The sequence below is a fragment of the Oncorhynchus gorbuscha genome, linkage group LG16 (genome assembly GCF_021184085.1).
Source record: "Oncorhynchus gorbuscha isolate QuinsamMale2020 ecotype Even-year linkage group LG16, OgorEven_v1.0, whole genome shotgun sequence".
Lineage (NCBI taxonomy): Eukaryota > Metazoa > Chordata > Actinopteri > Salmoniformes > Salmonidae > Oncorhynchus > Oncorhynchus gorbuscha.
In genome coordinates this window covers 13,278,522-13,300,886 of record NC_060188.1, presented here as the reverse complement: position 1 = coordinate 13,300,886, position 22,365 = coordinate 13,278,522, and the positions used below count along the sequence as shown (strand labels likewise).

Genomic DNA, 22,365 nt, shown 5'->3' with positions numbered 1-22,365 from the left:
GGGGGAAAGAATCATTTAAATTTGCATTTAATGTTCTGAAAAACGAATCCCCTGTAACGGTTTTCTAGGTGTGGTGAAGGAGAGTCGGACCAAAACGCAGCGTGTAGATTGTGATCCATGTTTAATCAAACAAACGTAAACAGGAAATAACACAAACACTACAAAACAATAAACGTAACGAAAACCGAAACAGCCTATACTTGTCAACTAACACAGCGACAGGAACAAAGACACTAAGGACAATCACCCACAACAAACTCAAAGAATATGGCTGCCTAAATATGGTTCCTAATCAGAGACAACGATAAACACCTGCCTCTGATTGAGAACCACTCCAGACAGCCATAGACTAGATTGCTAGATCACCCCACTAGCTACAATCCCTATATATACACACCAAAACCCCAAGACAAAACACACCACAATACAAAAACCCCATGCCACACCCTGGCCTGACCCAATACATAAAGATAAACACAAAATACTTCGACCAGGGCGTGACAGAACCCCCCCCCCCCTAAGGTGCAGACTCCCGAACGCACCTCAAAACAATAGGGAGGATCCGGGTGGGCGTCTGTGCGTGGTGGCGGCTCCGGCGCGGGACGTGGACCCCACTCAGTCAATGTCTTAGTCCCCTCTACTCGCGTCCCTGGATAGTCCACCCTCGCCGCCGACCATGGCCTTGTAGTCCTCACCCAGAACCCCACTGGACTGAGGAGCAGATCGGGACTGTAGGGCAGCTGGGACTGAGGGGAAGCTCGGGAGTGAGAGAAAGCTCGGGAGTGAGAGAAAGCTCGGGAGTGAGAGGAAGCTCAGGAGTGAGAGGAAGCTCAGGACTGAGAGGAAGCTCAGGACTGAGAGGAAGCTCAGGACTGAGAGGAAGCTCTGGAGTGAGAGGAAGCTCTGGAGTGAGAGGAAGCTCGGGAGTGAGAGGAAGCTCGGGAGTGAGAGGAAGCTCGGGAGTGAGAGGAAGCTCGGGACTGAGAGGAAGCTCTGGACTGAGAGGAAACTCTGGAGTGAGAGGAAGCTCAGGCAGGTAGATAGATCTGCCAGATCCTGGCTGACTGGCGGATCTGGCGGATCCTGGCTGACTGGCGGATCCTGGCCGACTGGCGGATCCTGGCCGACTGGCAGTTCTGGCAGATCTGGAAGAGTCTGGTTGACTGGCAGATCTGGAAGATTCTGGTTGACTGGCAGATCTGGAAGATTCTGGTTGACTGGCAGATCTGGAAGAGTCTGGTTGACTGGCAGATCTGGAAGAGTCTGGTTGACTGGCAGATCTGGAAGAGTCTGGTTGACTGGCAGAGAGATCTGGAAGAGTCTGGTTGACTGGCAGAGAGATCTGGAAGAGTCTGGCTGACTGGCGGATCCTGGCAGACTGAAAGATCTGGCTGCTCCATGCTGACTGGCGGCTCTGACTGCCCCACGCTGACTGGCGGCTCTGGCTGCTCCATGTAGGCTGACAGCTCCTTGCAGACTGGCAGCTCTTTGCAGACTGGTAGCTCTGGCGGCTCCGTGCAGACTGGCAGCTCCTTGCAGACTGACAGCTCCTTGCAGACTGGCAGCTCCTTGCAGACTGGCAGCTCCTTGCAGACTGGCAGCTCCTTGCAGACTGGCAGCTCTGGCTGCTTCATGCAGACTGACCTCTCATGCAGACTGACAGCTCTGGCTGCTCCATGCAGACTGACAGCTCTGGCTGCTCCATGTAGACTGGCAGCTCTGGCTGCTCTCTGCAGACTGACAGCTCTGGCTGCTCCATGTAGACTGGCAGCTCTGGCTGCTCCATGCAGACCGACAGCTCTGGCTGCGCTGAACAGGCGGGAGACTCCAGCAGCGCTGTAGAGGAGGAAGGCTCTGGCTGAACTGAACAGGCGGGAGACTCCGACAGCGCTGGAGAGGCGAGGCGCACTGTAGGCCTGATGCGTGGTGCTGGCACTGGTGGTACTGAACCGAGGACACGCACAGGAAGCCTGGTGCGGGGAGCTGCTACCGGAGGGCTGGGGTGTGGAGGTGGTACTGTATAGACCGGACCGTGCAGGCGCATTGGAGCTCTTGAGCACCGAGCCTGCCCAACCTTACCTGGTTGAATACTCTCGGTCGCCCTGCCAGTGCGGCGAGGTGGAATAGCCCGCACTGGGCTATGCAGGCGAACCGGAGACACCGAGCGCAAGGCTGGTGCCATGTAAGCCGGCCCAATGAGGCGCACTTGGGACCAGATGCGTAGAGCCGGCTTCATGGCATTTGTCTCGACGCTCAATCTAGCCCGGCCGATACGCAGGGCTGGAATATACCGCACCGGGCTATGCACCCGCACTGGGGAAACCGTGCGCACCACTGCATAACATGGTGCCTGCCCGGTCTCTCTAGCCCCCCGGTAACCACAGGAAGTTAGCGTAGGTCTCCTACCTAGCGTAGCCCTACTCCCTGTGTGCCACCCCCAATACATTTTTGGGGCTGGCTCTCGGGCTTCCATCCGCTACGCCGTGCTGCCTCCTCATAACCGCGCCTCTCAGCTTTCGTCGCCTCCAGTTCTTCCTTGGGGCGGCGATATTCTCCAGGCTGAGCCCAGGGTCCTTTACCGTCCAGTTCGTCCTCCCATGTCCATTTCTCCAGGTGGTGCAGCCTCTCCTACTGCAGCTGCTGCTGCTCCTGCTGCTGCTGCCTCTCCTGTGGCTCCTGCCTGTTGACACGCTGCTTGGGCCGTTTGTGGTGGGTGATTCTGTAACGGTTTTCTAGGTGTGGTGAAGGAGAGTCAGACCAAAACGCAGCGTGTAGATTGTGATCCATGTTTAATCAAACAAACATAAACACGAAATAACACAAACACTACAAAACAATAAACGTAACGAAAACCGAAACAGCCTATACTTGTCAACTAACACAGCGACAAGAACAAAGACACTAAGGACAATCACCCACAACAAACTCAAAGAATATGGCTGCCTAAATATAGTTCCCAATCAGAGACAACGATAAATACCTGCCTCTGATTGAGAACCACTCCAGACAGCCATAGACTTTGCTAGATCACCGCACTAGCTACAATCCCTATATAGACACACCAAAACCCCAAGACAAAACACACCACAATACAAACACCCCATGCCACACCCTGGCCTGACCCAATACATAAAGATAAACACAAAATACTTCGACCAGGGCGTGACATCCCCGGTGTTTCTCTTCTCTATCGTGGCTATTATGTGCATCCCAGCATATGTAACATAACAACAGACTGAAGGCATTACCCTTGAAATGACAGCCACCTCTATGTTTCATTTTAGCCACCATTAGTACTGATGTGTAAGTACGGCAGTTATTTTGGGGAGACGACAGCTGATCCAAATCAAAGGGAGCCAAGGGAGATGGGATGAGATGTGAGGCTGAGAGAGAGATGCAGGCTGAGATAGTTTGGTTGGTTAGTGGGGAGTGGAGTGGAGTCCATCGAGGAACTGGAAGTAGTTGGAGTTGGCGTCTGCTTCACTGTCGTCGAATCGCTGTCACCATCAACATTTTAGTGGCCTCTGCCTGTCTCCATCTCTCTCTAGGTCACTCTATTTCTGCTCTCTCTCTCTCTCTCGCTCTCTCTCTCCTCCCCTCCTATTTTTCTCTCCTCATGTGTTGCTGCTGTGTCCAGTGGCTGTGGAAATACTGCATTGACCTCTCAGTTAGATGAAAGATTAACCTGCTACACTGACACATATTAACCCTTTGATCTCGGTTCTCTGTCTGCCTCGCAGGAGATCACTGTCGCTTCAATCGTTCCCCTGTTTTCTCACTTTCTCTCAATTCTCTCAAATCTTAGCCAAGAGAGTAGCCATGGTTACCTATTCACCACACTCTGCCCCTTTCTCCCTCTTCAGCTGTATCCCACCCTTTCCACATGTCCCTCCCTTCTGCCACTCATTAAAAAGCAACATTTTTTGAAGGTATACACAGGCACACCCATAATCACATATTCAGAAAGAAATAAAGATACTAATGCAGTGAGAGAGAACTAAAGACCCTGTGGGTTGTGTCATCTTCCTGCAGGCAGGCAGGCAGGCAGGCAGGCAGGCAGGCAGGCAGGCAGGCAGGCAGGCAGGCAGGCAGGCAGGCAGGCAGGCAGACAGGCAGGCAGGCAGGCAGGCAGGCAGGCAGGCAGGCAGACAGGCAGGCAGACAGACAGACATCTCCAGTGGTTCTCTGCCATCCTAACAGTTTGTAATTGGGAGCCAGCCATCAATAATGAGTGTGCAGACACCACGATGTCAGCTCAGTAGACAGAGCCCAGGCACCCAGTAGACAGACAGAGCTCCTATCTATTCTACGATCTGTATGTAGAGAGGAGACCCCTGACCTATCTGATCAGACTGACACCTAGGCCTCCGTTCAGTCCCGATCACTGAAGCGTTACAGATTGCACGATAGAAATGTTAAGGCCATTTTGATTGAGCTGACACATGCAGCGTTTACCATGAATGCAGTCTCCGTTAACGCGGGAACATTGCATTTACATTTCAATCACGCTGTAACGCTGTCCGCGATATAGATTGAGTCCTTGGCCAGGGTTAGAACATAACACCCAAGAGGATGCCAGATATTATTCTTGACCTCTTCTTCTTGACCTCTCCTGTTACCAACAATAAGTTCATTGACAATGTTTACAAACTCATTTTCAAGAGCTCGAGTGTCATGAAACTGTTGAAAGTTACTGCAGTGAGGTCTATCATTTCCCCGCCCTCCCACCTAACTTCCACAGTGAGCCCGCTCTCTGTTATCATGTGATCTACACTGAATATCTCACAGCAGAGATGAGATATGATAAATCAGCACTAATATGATTACCTCGTGTGTCTGCTGGTTAACATTGGCTGTTTTTTAACTTTCTGCACTACAAGAGTCCCCAGCCTACAATCTCTCTCTGTTTATCCCTTCTAGTGGAAAAGCAGCTCATGCAGGATAATACTCAGAAGCCAACCCCAAAATAAAACCATGCCACCAAAGAAAAACAAATCCCTTTATACAGTATTTATTTGAAACAACTATGTAGAGAACATTTCAAATGTGGTAACTTTAAGCTACTGATTTGTTGGCAGATATCAGCAGCAGTCTTCTTGTTTTGTCTCTACAGTAGTTCTCAGCCATAGAGGTGCTTGGTTCACGTTATTCTACATATTAAACTTCTGTGTAATCCAATAGTCTACACACAATCTAGCCTAAAATGGTGGGTTGATGTACTCATCCTACTTCATTTTACTCTCACATTCAGAGCCACTTGTAAATGTTTAAAGCATTTGAATAACAGCCAAGTGAAATTTACTCTGGACCAAAGACCAGGAGCTTTTACATAAATTAAAAGGAGAATACTGCATCATGGCACAGTCCCCGATTTAATGGAAAACAAAAATATGGTTTTAATCTGCAGGAGGAACACAGTCAAGCACAGACTAGTGGAGGGAAACCAACGGAAAACACACACACACACACACAGTCTGTGTGACTGATACCCTGATACACCTCCACCCCTACCCTGATACACCTCCTCCCTACCCTGATACACCTCCACCCCTACCCTGATACACCTCCACCCCTACCCTGATACACCTCCACCCCTACCCTGATACACCTCCCCCCTACCCTGATACACCTCCTCCCTACCCCGATAGACCTCCACCCCTACCCCGATACACCTCCTCCCTACCCCGATACATCTCCACCCCTACCCTGATACACCTCCTCCCTACCCTGATACACCTCCACCCCTACCCTGATACACCTCCTCCCTACCCTGATACACCTCCTCCCTACCCTGATACACCTCCACCCCTACCCCGATAGACCTCCACCCCTACCCCAATACACCTCCTCCCTACCCCGATACATCTCCACCCCTACCCTGATACACCTCCTCCCTACCCTGATACACCTCCACCCCTACCCTGATACACCTCCTCCCTACCCTGATACACCTCCACCCCTACCCTGATACACCTCCACCCCTACCCTGATACACCTCCACCCTTGTTGTTAAATGACAGCTGACATCACATGCCCACACACGCACACATGCACGCACACACGCACACACACACACACACACACACACACACACACACACACACACACACACACACACACACACACACACACACACACACACACACACACACACACACACACACACACACACACACACACACACAATTCAGGGTGTGCTATAAGCAGCGTGAATAACAGTGTGCTAACTTCCTGCTTTGAGTTGGCTCAGTAATACCTGATTTATGTGGATCTCAGGGGAGGAAGCCCCCAGGTTATTGAAATATTGTGCACAGGGTTCGAGTGGGGATGTTAGTACAAGTACATCTGTGTTGTACTACCACCTGTTAACAGTAACTGTGTTGTAGTACCACCTGCTAACAGTAACTGTGTTGTAGTACCACCTGCTAACAGTAACTGTGTTGTACTACCACCTGTTAACAGTAAATGTGTTGTACCACCACCTGCTAACAGTAAGAAACTGTGTTGTAGTACCACCTGCTAACAGTAACTGTGTTGCAGTACCACCTGCTAACAGTAACTGTGTTGTTGTACCACCTGCTAATAGTAAATAACTGTGTTGTAGTACCACCTGTTAACAGTAACTGTGTTGTAGTACCACCTGCTAACAGTAACTGTGTTGTAGTACCACCTGCTAACAGTAACTGTGTTGTACTACCACCTGTTAACAGTAAATGTGTTGTACCACCACCTGCTAACAGTAAGAAACTGTGTTGTAGTACCACCTATTAACAGTAACTGTGTTGTTGTACCACCTGCTAACAGTAACTGTGTTGTAGTACCACCTGCTAACAGTAACTGTGTTGTAGCACCACCTGCTAACAGTAACTGTGTTGTAGTACCACCTGCTAACAGTAACTGTGTTGTAGTACCACCTATTAACAGTAACTGTGTTGTAGTACCACCTGCTAATAGTAACTGTGTTGTAGTACCACCTTGCTAACAGTAAGTAACTGTGTTATAGTACCACCTGTTAACAGTAAGCAACTGTTGTAGTACCACCTGCTAACAGTAAGTAACTGTGTTGTAGCACCACCTGCTAACAGTAACTGTGTTTTAGTACCACCTGCTAACAGTAAGTAACTGTATTGTAGCACCACCTGTTAACAGTAACTGTGTTTTAGTACCACCTGCTAACAGTAACTGTGTTTTAGTACCACCTGCTAACAGTAAGTAACTGTGTTTTAGTACCACCTGCTAACAGTAACTGTGTTTTAGTACCACCTGCTAACAGTAAGTAACTGTGTTGTAGCACCACCTGCTAACAGTAAGTAACTGTGTTGTAGTACCACCTGCTAACAGTAACTATGTTGTAGCACCACCTGCTAACAGTACCTGTGTTGTAGTACCACCTGCTAACAGTAACTGTGTTGTAGTACCACCTGCTAACAGTAAGTAACTGTGTTGTAGCACCACCTGCTAACAGTAAGTAACTGTGTTTTAGTACCACCTGCTAACAGTAAGTAACTGTTGTAGTACCACCACCTGCTAACAGTAAATGTGTTTTAGTACCACCTGCTAACAGTAAGTAACTGTGTTGTAGTACCACCTGCTAACAGTAACTGTGTTGCAGTACCACCTGATAACAGTAACTGTGTTGTAGCACCACCTGCTAATAGTAACTGTGTTGTAGCACCACCTGCTAACAGTAACTGTGTTGTAGTACCACCTGCTAACAGTAACTATGTTGTAGTACCACCTGCTAACAGTAAGTAACTGTGTTGTAGTACCACCTGCTAACAGTAACTGTGTTGCAGTACCACCTGATAACAGTAACTGTGTTGTAGCACCACCTGCTAATAGTAACTGTGTTGTAGCACCACCTGCTAACAGTAACTGTGTTGTAGTACCACCTGCTAACAGTAACTATGTTGTAGTACCACCTGCTAACAGTAAGTAACTGTGTTGTAGCACCACCTGCTAACATTAACTGTGTTGTAGCACCACCTGCTAACAGTAACTGTGTTGTAGCACCACCTGCTAACAGTAACTGTGTTGTAGTACCACCTGCTAACAGTAAGTAACTGTGTTGTAGCACCACCTGCTAACAGTAAGTAACTGTGTTTTAGTACCACCTGCTAACAGTAAGTAACTGTTGTAGTACCACCTGCTAACAGTAAATAACTGTGTTGTAGCACCACCTGCTAACAGTAAATGTGTTTTAGTACCACCTGCTAACAGTAAGTAACTGTGTTGTAGTACCACCTGCTAACAGTAACTGTGTTGCAGTACCACCTGCTAACAGTAACTGTGTTGTAGCCAATTTGTAAGTCGCTCTGGATAAGAGCGTCTGCTAAATGACTTAAATGTAATGTAAATGTAAATCAATGGTGGCAGTCAATACCCTACCTGGGCGAAAGGCACAGGAGGTCAGCTACCAGATTCAGCTGAAAACACTACTATTGTGCTGCATATTGATTTCAACCATCATCCCGCATTTTTTACACACACAGGTTTCTATAAAGAACATTTTTGTATGTCAGAGGCAACATCCGTTTTTGATGGTTGGTAATCCATATTTATGCAAATGATGATACAACATAATGTATCATAAGTCATTGAATAAATATTGCAGAGTTCTCCATTTATAAATGATGAGACAAACCTTAACACCTTAAAAATAGCTGGGATAAATTGTAAAGCAAGACTTTATTTGTTGAGACTTAGCACTACACATTCACTGGACTCTACACACACACATTCACTCTATACGTAGACACATCAAGCAGTCTCTCTCAATGCACACACAGTCTGTGGGCTTCATTTGAATTCAGGATGCAAAGTGAAGGCCTGATCTATTCAGAATTGCTCATACAGGACAAAGAAAGAGAGAGAGAGAGAGAGAGAGAAAGAGAAAAAGAGAAAAGAGAGAAAAGAGAAAGAGAGAGAGAGAGAGAGAGAGAGAGAGAGAGAGAGAGAGAGAGAGAGAGAGAGAGAGAGAGAGAGAGAGCCCTCCTCTCCTTCAGAGAGAGGGCCATGAGGAGCAGATTAAAAGTCAGTGTGTTCATCACCCTTCTAAAGCACTCCCATTAGCACACATTACATTACCTTCCCCACATGTTCAAATCCCTCACTGCAAGCTTCATACGACTCATCATTGCATGCCGGGATGAAAGACCTTTCAATGTTAACATCTTAACTCTAACATTGTCACGCCCTGACCTTAGATATCTCTGTTTTTCTATATATTTTGGTTCGGTCAGGGTGTGACTAGGGTGGGTACTCTACTTTTTGTATGTCTAGGGGTTTTTGTATGTCTTTGTTGGCCTGATATGTTTCCCAATCAGAGACAGCTGTTTAACGTTGTCTCTGATTGGGGATCATATTTAGGTAGCCATTTTCCTCATTTGTGTTGTGGGATCTTGACTATGTTGAGTTGCCTGTCTGCACTAAGTTGTATAGGTTCACGTTTCGTTCGTTGGTTTTATTGTTTTTTGTTAAGTATTTCATTCATTAAAAGAGAATGTACGCATACTACGCTGCGCCTTGGTCTCACTCATACGGCGATCGTGACAAACATTCACTAGATGCTTTCAAAAAGTATTCATACACCTTATTTTTCTGAAAAATTTGGCAATTTGATTCTTCACAAAAAAATACAGTTTTATATCTTTATGTTTGAAGCCTGAAATGTGGCAAAAGGTCGCAAAGTTCAAGGGGGCTGAATACTTTCGCAGGGCACTGTACATACCTCATCACAATTCTATTTTGGAGAAGTATGGACAGTTCCTTGGACTTCATGGTGTTAAGGATTGGCCTGTATTTGGCTCCATTCATTTCCCCCTCTTTCCTTACCAGTCTCCCTGGTGATGAAAAGCATTCCCATAGCATGATGCTGCCACCACCATGCTTCAAGGTAGGAATGGTGTTATATGAGCAGTGCCTGGCTTTCTCCAGACATAGCGCTTTGCATTCAGGCCGAAGAGTTACGTTTTTCTCTTATTATACCACACAATCTTTTGCCTTATGCTATCAGTGTTTCACGTGCCTTTTTGCAAATCCAGGCATGCTGTCATGTGCCTTTCTCTCAGAAGTGGCTTCCGTCTGGACACTCTCCCATAAAGCCCAGATTGGTGAAATGCTGTAAAGACTGTTGTCCTTCTGGCAGGTTCTGCCATCTCAGCCAAGGAACTCTGTAGTTTTGTCAGAGAGGTCCTTCTGGTCGGGTTGCTCAGTTTGGTCAGACGGCCAGCTATAAGAAGTCCCCCCTACCCGCCTAATGATGGAGACCACTGTGCTCTTGGAAACTTTCAACACTCTGTGGTATACCCTTCCCCAGATATGTGCCTCATCACAATCTTGGAGATGTATAGACAGTTTCTTGGACTTTATGGTATATATTCTGCTCTGACATGCACTGTCAACTATGGGACCTTAGAGAGGTGTGTTTCTTCATAAATCATGTCCAATCAATTGAATTGGCAACAGGTGGACTCCAACTTTTCGTGACATATCAAGGATGATCAAAGGACATTGAACTCAATTTGGAGTGTCATAGCAAAGGGATGTGAATGTTTGAAATGAGATATTTCGGTATTTCATTTTCAATAAATTTGCTTACATTTCTAAAAACATGTTTTCATTTTGTCATTATGGGGTATTGTGTGTAGATGGATGAGAAATAAATCTATTTAATTCATTTAGAATTCAGGCTGTAACACAACAACATGTGGAATAAATCAAGAGCTATGAATACTTTCTGAAGGCTCTGTAGGTGAACCAACGTTCCTCTTCAAATGATTACTGTCCCCTCTGTTCCGGAGCCTTAGTTGCGAGATGCCGATTTTGTGAACAATTAATCCATATTTAAGGGTGTTAAGCATGTTGATACACTCAATTCCTGTGCACTGAGGGGGAAGCCGGAGTCAGCCGTTAATCACAATGTCTCTCAGCCATTTACAGAGCCATGTAAACGGCACCCTTTCACCGGCTCTGTTCAAAGCCCCTCCGCACACAGCAGAGCTCAGCACTGCTTGTTGCTCCAAGCTATTTTTGTGAGAACTTGCTTCAGCATTTTTTCTGTCAAACCTTGTTTTTCAAGTTGCCTTTTCCACTGCAGGGGAAAAGCACGCGAGCATGCGTGTAGGATTGGTTTTGTGGGGTTAAAATATGATGTGTTTTACAGAATGCATAGAATGTGTTTGTGCATTTATCCTCACTTGTTCTGTGTGTGTCAGATTCTGTGTGTGTAACATTCTGTGTGTCTACAGTGCTATATGTGCATTTTTAAATGTATGTCCTTATGTGTGACGGCATAGTGTGTGTGTTTGGGAGTGTGGGGCATGTGAATGTTTGTGTATGTGTCATAACACATTTCATGTGTGTGTGCGTTAAGATCCTACAGTGCTGTGTGAGATTGTGTGCATTTTTGGCGAATAAGCATAGTGTGTGTGTGTATTTGTGTGTGTGTGTATATGTTTTGTGTGATAAGTAACACTCTTCCATCCATCCAGACCTTGCCCCAGCATGCTCTATGACTGACACACTGACTAATACACAGACAGATAAACACCCTCACTGACAAACACGATAAGGATTCGCCTAGGAAACACTGACACAGACTGACTGATGGACGTCTCCATGGAGACCAGTCACCAAGACTGACACCATGTCAGTCTTTATCACAGCAGAGTGCCGTGCCAACCAAATCATTACGAGAGTTAGAGACAGATACAGAGAGAGAGAGAGAGAGATGGAGGGATAGATGGATGAATTGAGGGACGGTGAGAGAGAGAAACATGGAAAACATACTTTATATGGAGTGAAAAAGGTATTGGCTGAGAATATGGAGGAGTAAACAGGAAAGAAACAAGCTTGTAATACCTGACAGCAGGGCACCTCTTTATCACAGGACACGTCCCTGTCATCCCTTCCTTCTGCTTTACTGTTCTATCATGCCTTATTGGTCTCACCCCATCATTCACCTCTCACTTAGTTTTACTCCATCCACTCCCTCTATCATCCCTCTTCTTTTCCTCTGATCTTTCAATCCTCTCTTCTTATAATGCTGGTGTCTCTCTCTCCTCACCCCTTTCAGTCCGACTGCTCTTTCCACACCTCTCCTCTCTCCTCCGCTGGTTTCTACACCATTCCCCTCTCCACGATCTCTCCCCACCCCTCTCTCCCACGCTGTGCGAAATAGAAGCACTCGCGCAGACTCGGGTTACCATAGTAACCTGCTCACTCACCATCTTGCGTGTCTCCGTCACATCAGCAGCAGGGGTGTCCGTCGCCTGGCTCTGCAGTTCCCAACACGGGGCAGCTCCATCACTCCACACTGAGGACTGGGGCCTGGCCTGGGGGCTGGGGCTCTCACTCACTGGTCCTGCTGCACCCAGTAAAAAACTAGGAGAGAGAAAAATGCAAGAGTAGCAAAATATATAAATAAATGAGTACAACTGAGTCAACAGTCTCCATATAACCCCATCCAGCAGACCTCTAAGAAGAGATAAAATAATAAAGGCATGCGTGTTGTTCACCATGGCACTCAGAATAATCATCCTTCCTAACCATAGGGCAGAATCAGTGATTTATCGCAGTAATCATGTATGACGTCACTAACTGCAGCCTGCCTGCTCCTCTCTGGACTTCAGAGAGCTCTACTAGGAGACACTGGGGGCTGCTCTCCCCCACTGTCACATTCTCCCTGTGACATCACCAGCCTGCCTGCTCCTCTCTGGCCTTCAGAGAGCTCTACTAGGAGACACTGGGGGCTGCTCTCCCCCACTGTCACATTCTCCCTGTGACATCACCAGCCTGCCTGCTCCTCTCTGGCCTTCAGAGAGCTCTACTAGGAGACACTGGGGGCTGCTCTCCCCACTGTCACATTCTCCCTGTGACATCACCAGCCTGCCTGCTCCTCTCTGGCCTTCAGAGAGCTCTACTAGGAGACACTGGGGCTGCTCTCCCCCACTGTCACATTCTCCCTGTGACATCACCAGCCTGCCTGCTCCTCTCTGGCCTTCAGAGAGCTCTACTAGGAGACACTGGGGGCTGCTCTCCCCACTGTCACATTCTCCCTGTGACATCACCAGCCTGCCTGCTCCTCTCTGGCCTTCAGAGAGCTCTACTAGGAGACACTGGGGGCTGCTCTCCCCCACTGTCACATTCTCCCTGTGACATCACCAGCCTGCCTGCTCCTCTCTGGCCTTCAGAGAGCTCTACTAGGAGACACTGGGGGCTGCTCTCCCCCACTGTCACATTCTCCCTGTGACATCACCAGCCTGCCTGCTCCTCTCTGGCCTTCAGAGAGCTCTACTAGGAGACACTGGGGGCTGCTCTCCCCCACTGTCACATTCTCCCTGTGACATCACCAGCCTGGATGTGTAGCCCTCTGCCTATGTATCCTTCTCAGTCATGTTCCCACTCAGCATGTTGAGCATTGTTGGAGTGACCTCACCAAACAGTGACCTTACCAAACAGTCAACCAAAAATACCACTTGGTAAAATACCACACATTTTAGTCATTTAGCAGATTCTCTTATCCAGAGCAATTAGGGTTAAGTGCCTTGCTCAAGAGCACATCAACAGATTTTTCAACTAGTTGGCTCAGGGATTCGAACCAGCAACCTTTCGGTTACTGGCCCAATGCTGTTAACCGTTAGGCTACCTGCCACTCCATGATGCTTTGTGGTCATCATAATCATGTCAAGATCATTGCAATGTCTAGTTGCTGCATTACTACCATTATCAGAATCACCATTACACTGTAATAAACATCATCCTCACAGGCATGCAGGCGCTAACTGTAGTGCTCTCTGATCACACACAGCCAGTCAAGCAGACAGAGGAAAAGCCCCTAGCCTCAGTTTGTCTGACTTTGCATGGCTGTATTGAGCTCTTATGTTGCCACTGACCCGAAAAAAAACTCCCTCAAGATATTGTGCCTTGATGCAGCCAAGCTGCCATGGCTCCAAAGAAGAGAGGTCACTGAAAGCTTGACCGCTTTCATCACCCACCACATTTACTAACACGTGATCTAACCAAAGTCCCCCACCTCACTACCATCACCCAACCGGCTTAGCCAATATACGACCAAACCATATAAAACTGACCGCTTTCATTACCCAACCAATTTTTAATAACACGATCCAACCGTAACCCTCCCGCTTCCAGTCACCCATGTGACACATGAGTGAGCAGCAGCATGATCGCGTTCCATTATGCGACCGGCTTTACTAACACATGGTCGAACCTTATAGTATAGCCGACCACTCTCACTCCCATGGAGCACATGAAGGAAAACCATCTATGGCCCCCAATTCCTACCCAGCAATCCCTACCCAGCAGTCCCGACCCAGCAGTCCCGACCCAGCGGTCTCAACCCAGCGGTCCCTACCCAGCGGTCCCTACCCAGCGTTCCCTACCCAGCTGTCCCTACCCGGCGGTCCCTACCCGGCGGTTCCTACCAGGCGGCCCCTACCCGGCGGCCCCTACCCAGCGGTCCCTACCCAGCGGTCCCTACCCAGCGGTCCCTACCCAGCGGTCCCGACCCAGCGGTCCCAACCCAGCGGTCCCTACCCAGCGGTCCCTACCCAGCGGTCCCGACCCAGCGGTCCCGACCCAGCGGTCCCTACCCAGCGGTCCCTACCCAGCGTTCCCTACCCAGCTGTCCCTACCCAGCGGTCCCTACCCAACGTTCCCTACCCAGCTGTCCCTACCCAGCGTTCCCTACCCAGCGGTCCCTACCCAGCGGTCCCTACCCAGCGGTCCCTACCCAGTGGTCCCTACCCAGCGGTCCCTACCCGGCGGTCCCTATCCAGCGGTCCCAATCTAGCGGTCCCTACCCAGCGGTCCCAATCTAGCGGTCCCTACCCAGCAGTCCCAACCCAGCGGTCCCTACCCAGTGGTCCCTACCCAGCGGTCCCTACCCAGCGGTCCCTACCCAGCGGTCCCTACCCAGCGGTCCCTACCCAGTGGTCCCTACCCAGTGGTCCCTACCCAGCGGTCTAGTAGAGCCGTCCACTGTCACTCCCACAGTACCTTTCATTAACACAAGAAGGTAACCCATCTATGGCTCCCAGTCTCTACCCAGACTCCCCTGCTGTAAGGGACATAGACATGAGCACATCCCCCCCAGGGGAAATTCCACTATTTCTAATGATGTCAACTCAATGGATTATGGTATTCATTTGATATCATTAACCATTGTCATTCTCCCCAACTATTATTCAATTATTAATGCCAGTCATCATGGCCCCAGAAGGGCCGACACCCAGGCATAGGCTGGACACTCAATCAAACCAATCACAGCTAATTATATCTGCTCTGTCATCAGTGGCAGACGGCTTAGCAGCTCTGCTGAGAATGGGTCAGTCAGTGCTCATGCAATATCCAGACTCTGGTTATTAAGGTTGAAGTGAAGCCAGATCATGCAAAAGGAAACCTAGATCTTTGTTCTTCCCTCCTGTGGTTAGGACAATGTATAGGCACATGTGTGGACAAACGCTGATATGTGTGACATGATAACAGAGGCTGTAATGCCGTGCGGTTCATCACACTGCATTATTCAGGGACAGCCCTAGGTTGTTCCCACAAATTCAGCCTATCATAGCTGATCAGCAAGTCTCTCCAGCATGCTAGCAGTCAACTTCAACCTCCATCCTGTCGACACCAGCAAGTTGGGCTGCTATCAATCAATGACAATCCCAGCCTACATAGAGATCAGCCAACTTCTTGCCCTATTGAGAATAGTGCCAGTCTCATCTATATCCCCCTCTCTCTCACACACACACAACCACATCCACCCACACACATACACACAACCAAATGTATACAGTAAAATACACACATCTTAATGTGGTATTGTCTCTCTAACATAACATTCCAAAATGGTGAATAGAACTGTGCAGATTGACAATGCTCAAGTCTGAAAGCACTTGATTCAGGTGACAAGAGCCCTGAGAGGTTAAGGCATTATCTCCCAGTCCCAGACAGCTTTGCTCTTGGCAAGGTGTGCAGGTGTAATCTCCCCTGTTCCTGTTTGCTTGTTTTCATCTGCCTCATCAGTTATGCAGTGATATGACTCTGAAATGAAAGTGCAGGCTGGCCTGATTTCTCATATGACTGAGATCACCCATCCCACACTTAATTTGTGACAACAACAAAGTTATGACTCTCAGCTTGGTTTTGGCAGTTCAAATTAGTCTGCCAACTGGGCATAGTTGACCCGTCCGCTCTTCTCTTCATAGGGGCAAACAGCCAACCAGGGGCTTGTGTGGAATCTGTGGGCTTGCTAACACAGTGATGTTCCTTTATTCTTTACTGTATAACTAAAATCTAGCGAGCTATATATTAAAATCTAGTTTGCTCCATATCAAAATCTAGTGAGATCTATATTAAAATCGAGTGATCTCTATATTAAAATCGATTGAGCTCTACATTAAAATCTAGCGAGCTGTATATTAAAATCTACCAAGCTGTATATTAAAATCTACCAAGCTATATATTAAAATCTAGAGAGCACTATATTCAAATCTAGCGAGCTGTATATTAAAATCTACCAAGCTGTATATTAAAATCTACCAAGCTATATATTAAAATCTAGAGAGCACTATATTCAAATCTAGCGAGCTCTATATACATATCTAGTGAGCTCTATAATAAAATCTTGTGAACTCTATTAAAATCTAGCAAGCTCTATATTCAAATCTATATTAAAATCTAGCAATCTGTATATTAAAATCTAGTGAGCTCTATTTTAAAATCTAGCGAGCGCTACATTCAAAGTTAGTGAGCACTGTATTAATATCTACTGAGATCTATATTACAATCTAGTGAGCTCTATATTAAAATCTAGTGAGCTCTATATCAAAATCTAGTGAGCTCTATATCAAAATATATCGAGTTCAATATTCAAGTCTAGCGAGTTCAATATTAAAATCTAGTTGAGCTCTATATTAAAATCTAGCGAGCTCCATATTAAAATCTAGCGAGCTCCATATTCAAATCTAGCGAGTTTCATATTTAAATCAAGTGAGCTCTATATTCAAATCTATATTCAAATCTAGCTGAGCCCTATATTAAATATAGCAATCTGTATATTAAAATCTAGTGAGCTCTATAGTAAAATCTAGCTGAGCCCTATATTAAAATCTAGCGATCTCTATATTCAAATCTAGCGATCTCTATATTAAAATCTAGTGAGATCTATATTAAAATCTAGTGAGATCTATATTAAAATCTAGTGAGCTTAATATTAAAATCTAGCTGAGCCCTATATTAAAATCTAGCGATCTCTATTTTAAAATCTAGTAAACTCTATATTAAAATATAGCGAGCTCTTTTTTCAAATCTATATTAAAATCTAGCGATCTCTATTTTAAAATCTAGCAAGCTCTATATTCAAATCTAGCAAGCTCTATATTCAAATCTAGCTGAGCCCTATATTAAAATCTAGCGATCTCTATTTTAAAATCTAGTGAGCTCTGCAGTAAAATCTAGCTGAGCTCTATATTAAAATCTAGCAATCTGTATATTAAAATCTAGTGAGCTCTGCAGTAAAATCTAGCTGAGCTCTATATTAAAATCTAGCAATCTGTATATTAAAATCTAGTGAGCTCTGCAGTAAAATCTAGCTGAGCTCTATATTAAAATCTAGCGATCTCTATACTAAAATCTAGTGAGATCTATATAAAAATCTAGTGAGATCTATTTTAAAATCTAGTGAGCTATGTATCAAAATCGAGTGAGATTTTAATTAAAATCTAGTAAACTCTATATTAAAATCTAGCAAGCTCTATATTAAAATCTAGCGAGCTCCATATTTAAATCGAGTGAGCTCTATATTCAAACCTACTGAGATCTATATTAAAATCTTGTGAGCTCTAAATTAAAGTCTAGTGAGTTTATTATTAAAATCTAGTGAGCTCTATAATAAAATCTAGTGAGCTCTGTATTACAATCTAGCAAGCTCTATATTTAAATGTATTTTAAATCTAGATGAGTGTCATGTTAAAATCTAGCAATCTGTATATTAAAATCTAGTGAGCTCTATATTAATATCTAGCGAGCTCTATATTCAAATTTAGTGAGCTCTGTAGCTCAGTTGGTAGAGCATGGCGCTTGTAACGCCAGGGTAGTGGGTTCGATCCCCGGGACCACCCATACGTAGAATGTATGCACACATGACTGTAAGTCGCTTTGGATAAAAGCGTCTGCTAAATGGCATATATTATATTATTATTATTATATTATTAAAATCTACTGAAATCTATGTTAAAATCTTCCGAGCTCTATATTAAAATCTAGTGAGCTTGATATCAAAATATATCAAGTTCAATATTAAAATCTAGTGAGCTCTATATACAAATTTTGTGAGCTCTATATTAATGTCTAGTGAGCTCTATATTGAAGTCTAGTGAGCTCTACATCAAAATCTAGTGAGCACTATAATGAAATCTTCTGAAGTCTGTATTAAAATCTAGCAAACTATATATTAAAATCTAGCTGAGCCCTATTAAAATCTAGCAATCTGTATATTAAAATATAGTGACCTCTACTGTAAAATCTATTTGAGCCCTATAATAAAATCTAGTGAGCTCTATATTAAAATCTAGTGACCTCTATATTAAAATCTAGCGAACTCTATATTAAAATCTAGCGACCTCTATATTAAAATCTAGCAAGCTCTATATTAAAATCTAGTGCTCTACATTGAAATCTAGTGAGCTCTATATTAAAAGCTTGTGAGCTCTATATTAAAATATTGCGAGTTCTATATCAAAATCTAGTGAAATGGCTCTAGTATTAAAGTCTAGTGAGTTCTATATTAAAATCTATTGAGCTCTATATTGGAATCTAGTGAGCTCTACATCAAAATCTTGTGAACTCTGTATTCAAATCTAGCAAGCTCTATATTCAAATCTATATTGAAATCTACCTGATCCCTAAATAAAAATCTTAGCAAGCTCTATATCAAAATCTAGCAAGCTCCATATTAAAATTTAGCGAGCTCTACATTAAAATCTAGCGAGCTCTACATTAAAATCTAGTGAGCTCTATATTAAAATCTAGTGAGCTCTATATTAAAATCTAGTGAGATCTTATTAAAATCTAGTGAGATCTACATTAAAATCTAGTGAGATCTACATTAAAATCTAGTGAGATCTATATTAAAATCTAGCGAGCTCTACATTAAAATCTAGTGAGATCTACATTAAAATCTAGTGAGATCTATATTAAAATCTAGCGAGCTCTACATTAAAATCTAGTGAGATCTATATTAAAATCTAGCGAGCTCTACATTAAAATCTAGTGAGCTCTACATTAAAATCTAGTGAGCTCTATATTAAAATCTAGTGAGCTCTATATAAAAATCTAGCGATCTCTATATTAAAATCTAGTTAGATCTATATTAAAATCTAGTGAGATCTATATTAAAAGCTAGCTGACTGGGACAAACAAAATTATGTCAATTCTGAGCAGTGCTCCTTAACAACAACAACTCAGTTTGGGTGAATGGGGTAAGAGTTCAAATTCATGGGATGTCCTACAGCAGGTCAACTATGTCTTGAATAAAATATTCCACTTGCACGCTATTATGTAATCTGAGTTAACCTTTCCTTGTGAATCATGACATTGTTTAATTTTAATAACACGCATATTAGGTAAAGAGGTGACAATGGCTGTGCACTGTCAAGACTGAAAAGGATTATGGGGCAGCCTGGGCCACAGCTACATGACAGATCCCTAACAGTTCCAAGGCCTTTACTAATTCAGTGTAGCAGGCTTCTGGATTTACTTGGAGTGTGAAGCCCGAGGAAATTATGTCTAAACCCTTCAAATCCATAGAGGACAATGCTTAATAAATAATGTTCTTGTTTTCCTCTGACTGTCCACCACTTGCTATCGGTCACCTTTTGACCCAGTCTGGTTTGAATTCATTTCAATTCATCTCAGGGACATTTTTAGGGAATATCTTTGGTAGGGGGATGGGAGGGAGGGAAGGAATGAATGAAGGAAGGGAAAGAACCACTTGTGTGTGTTTGAAGAGCTAGATTTATCCTTGTCTTTACAGCTACGAGATGCCTTGATCTTTTTAAAACCCTGCCCTTGGCTAAAAGGACTTGTCTCTAATGTGATATTTAAAGTGACATTCTTCTCCTCCTCCCAGGGCCACTCTGTGACTTGTACTGGTCCTATGAGTGGAGAGGAGAGGGATGTGCACTTCGATTACCCACACAGCTCCACCTCACATGTACTAACAGGCCCTGTTTGATCTGAGCACTTTAAACATCTGCTATAAGAGAAACATTAAAAACTTAACGTCATCTTAAATGTTTACATCTGTAGTTACAAGCCAAATGGTTAAGAATAAGCACCGAGGCTTGTAGTTATAATGGCATACATCACAGTCATTCACTGAGCAATTAAGAGTGAAGCAGTGATACACTAGGTACTAGCAAGCATCACATCTGACATGGTGCCAATGTTTAATGAAAACAATTTCCACTATCTCCACAGATGTAAGAGCAGTGAAACTGGTTTATGGGACTGGGTCTATGTTTAAGACCAGCAGTGGATGAGGTTTGGTCGATTGAGTGGACCAGAGATGAGTGTAAAGTCAGACACATGTAGATTTGTTTTTTTAAATGTTCGTTTTGCTCACTACTTGTGGTTTCTTGGGGAAAATATTCTCTCTAAAGTTGTGTATTTATTGGTTTATTAACTTGTTCTGTCCGTTGCTCTCTATTTCATCTATTTAACCCTTAAGTCCAACTCCACAATGAAATAACTTTTCATTCTCAGAATGGCAGCTTTCCCCCAGTCATATCTCAAACAGAAATGCCTCAGCACTGCTCCAACATTAGCTTGGGGCTGAAATCCAACTTCAGCCATCCACCACCAGCTGAGGCAGAACTGGCCCAGGACCAGTGCTTGAAGGGCCTCTTTTAAAGCACTCTCCTCTCCCCATTCTAGCCTAACCACCTATCGCACAACACACTTCACCCCCAATGTAATCCTGCCCAGTGCTCCACTTTGCCCCCTAACGCCCCATTAATAACTTAGCCCCTATCATAAACTCACGAAATCAAACTGTGCCCACTGACTGCTGTGCCAGGCAGCAATCTCATTCTGCCAGACTGCCCACCCAAAACACACTGCTGCACATCAGCATTTCAATCCGCTCGTAACCGTATCGTTGTGTTGCAGATAGAGGCGGTAGATCTTCATTCATCAACCCTAATCTATCTGCTCCTTGTTCTCAATTAGAGGGGCTCCTCTGTGGGCCACAGTTATAGTGTCTTAACCTGCATGCCTCAGTCATGTGCCGCGCACGGTGCCTCCGCATTATTCACACTATTTGGGGACACTAATCATTGTCAAGAGAAAATAACCAAACGAAACAGATGACCGCAAATAATGTGGCTTAATAGTACCCACTGTGCACACACTGGTTGACTCAACGTTGCTTCCACGTTACTTCAGTGAAATTACGTTGAACCAACGTGGAATAGACGTCTGTACCCAGTGGGTATAGCCTAATAACTTTTTCTCAGAACTATTTGCCTATTGAATAGGACATATTTAATAAGCCACGCATTCGGCTACTCAGCAGAACTGTGAAATACGAGCCATAACAATACAATTATTTTAATTATAGGCAATTTTATTTTAATTAGGCTACTGTCCTGTGCATTTATCAATTGTTATCAATGCCATTTGCCAAAGACACGACACCAATGTCAGAAACAGGCAATTTAACGAGACGCGCATATGTTTTCTTATGAATTAAGTATGAAGTACACGAATCACTTGACTTTCCTGTTTCATTCGTACGCACTCTCACAAAATTAAATGTATCGTCTCGCCACCATTCATGGTTAAAGGAGCCGAAACCCCTCACATTTCAGGACGAGAATGTAGGCTATCCGCTTGTTTCTTTCCAGAAACATTGTTGATATTCCGTCCTATCAACTCTGAAACGCGGTCCTTATTAAAGCAATAGCCTTAACATTTATCAGTTTACTGTGCACGCTCAAATGAACGAGCGCACAAACCCACACATAGACACCACCGCATTCATTTCGTTAACGACAACCGCAAATGAAATATATTGGAACAGCGACAACTATTCAGCAGATAAAGAATAGGCTGGTCATACCCCAACGCCGCCTTATGGAAGCTAAGAATCCAAAGTCAAACCACGGGATTTGTTTAACATGCGATACACGAACAACGTCCCTTATACTCTGATACCATTTAATGAATCTTACCTTTCCTTTTAATATATTCCTTAAACTGCAGATGCGTAGGATATAGTCAACGTCTTCTCTCCCCTCTCCCTCTCGTCCTTTCTCTCGCTCTCCAACTCGCCCGCCCGCC

At 44.9% G+C, this 22,365-nt stretch overlaps 2 protein-coding genes across 3 annotated transcripts in view; one reads left to right on the top strand and one right to left on the bottom strand.

The window, feature by feature from the left end:
- The window catches only part of LOC123999312 (leucine-rich repeat-containing protein 4B-like), a 33,854-nt gene extending 11,489 nt beyond the window's left edge, over positions 1–22,365 (bottom strand). The window contains exons 1-2 of one of the 2 annotated variants that reach the window (XM_046304933.1): positions 22,257–22,365; positions 12,228–12,384 (exon numbers count right to left, since the gene is read on the bottom strand). The gene's annotated coding sequence lies outside the window, so the exon portion shown is untranslated. Of the gene's footprint in view, positions 1–542; positions 601–12,227; positions 12,385–22,256 lie in introns of those variants that run through there. The other variant, XM_046304934.1, reaches the window with a different exon arrangement.
- LOC123998996 (proline-rich protein 2-like) lies at positions 14,290–14,991 on the top strand. Its single transcript, XM_046304300.1, has one exon. The coding sequence runs from the start codon at positions 14,290–14,292 to the stop codon at positions 14,989–14,991; it is 702 nt and encodes a 233-aa protein (XP_046160256.1).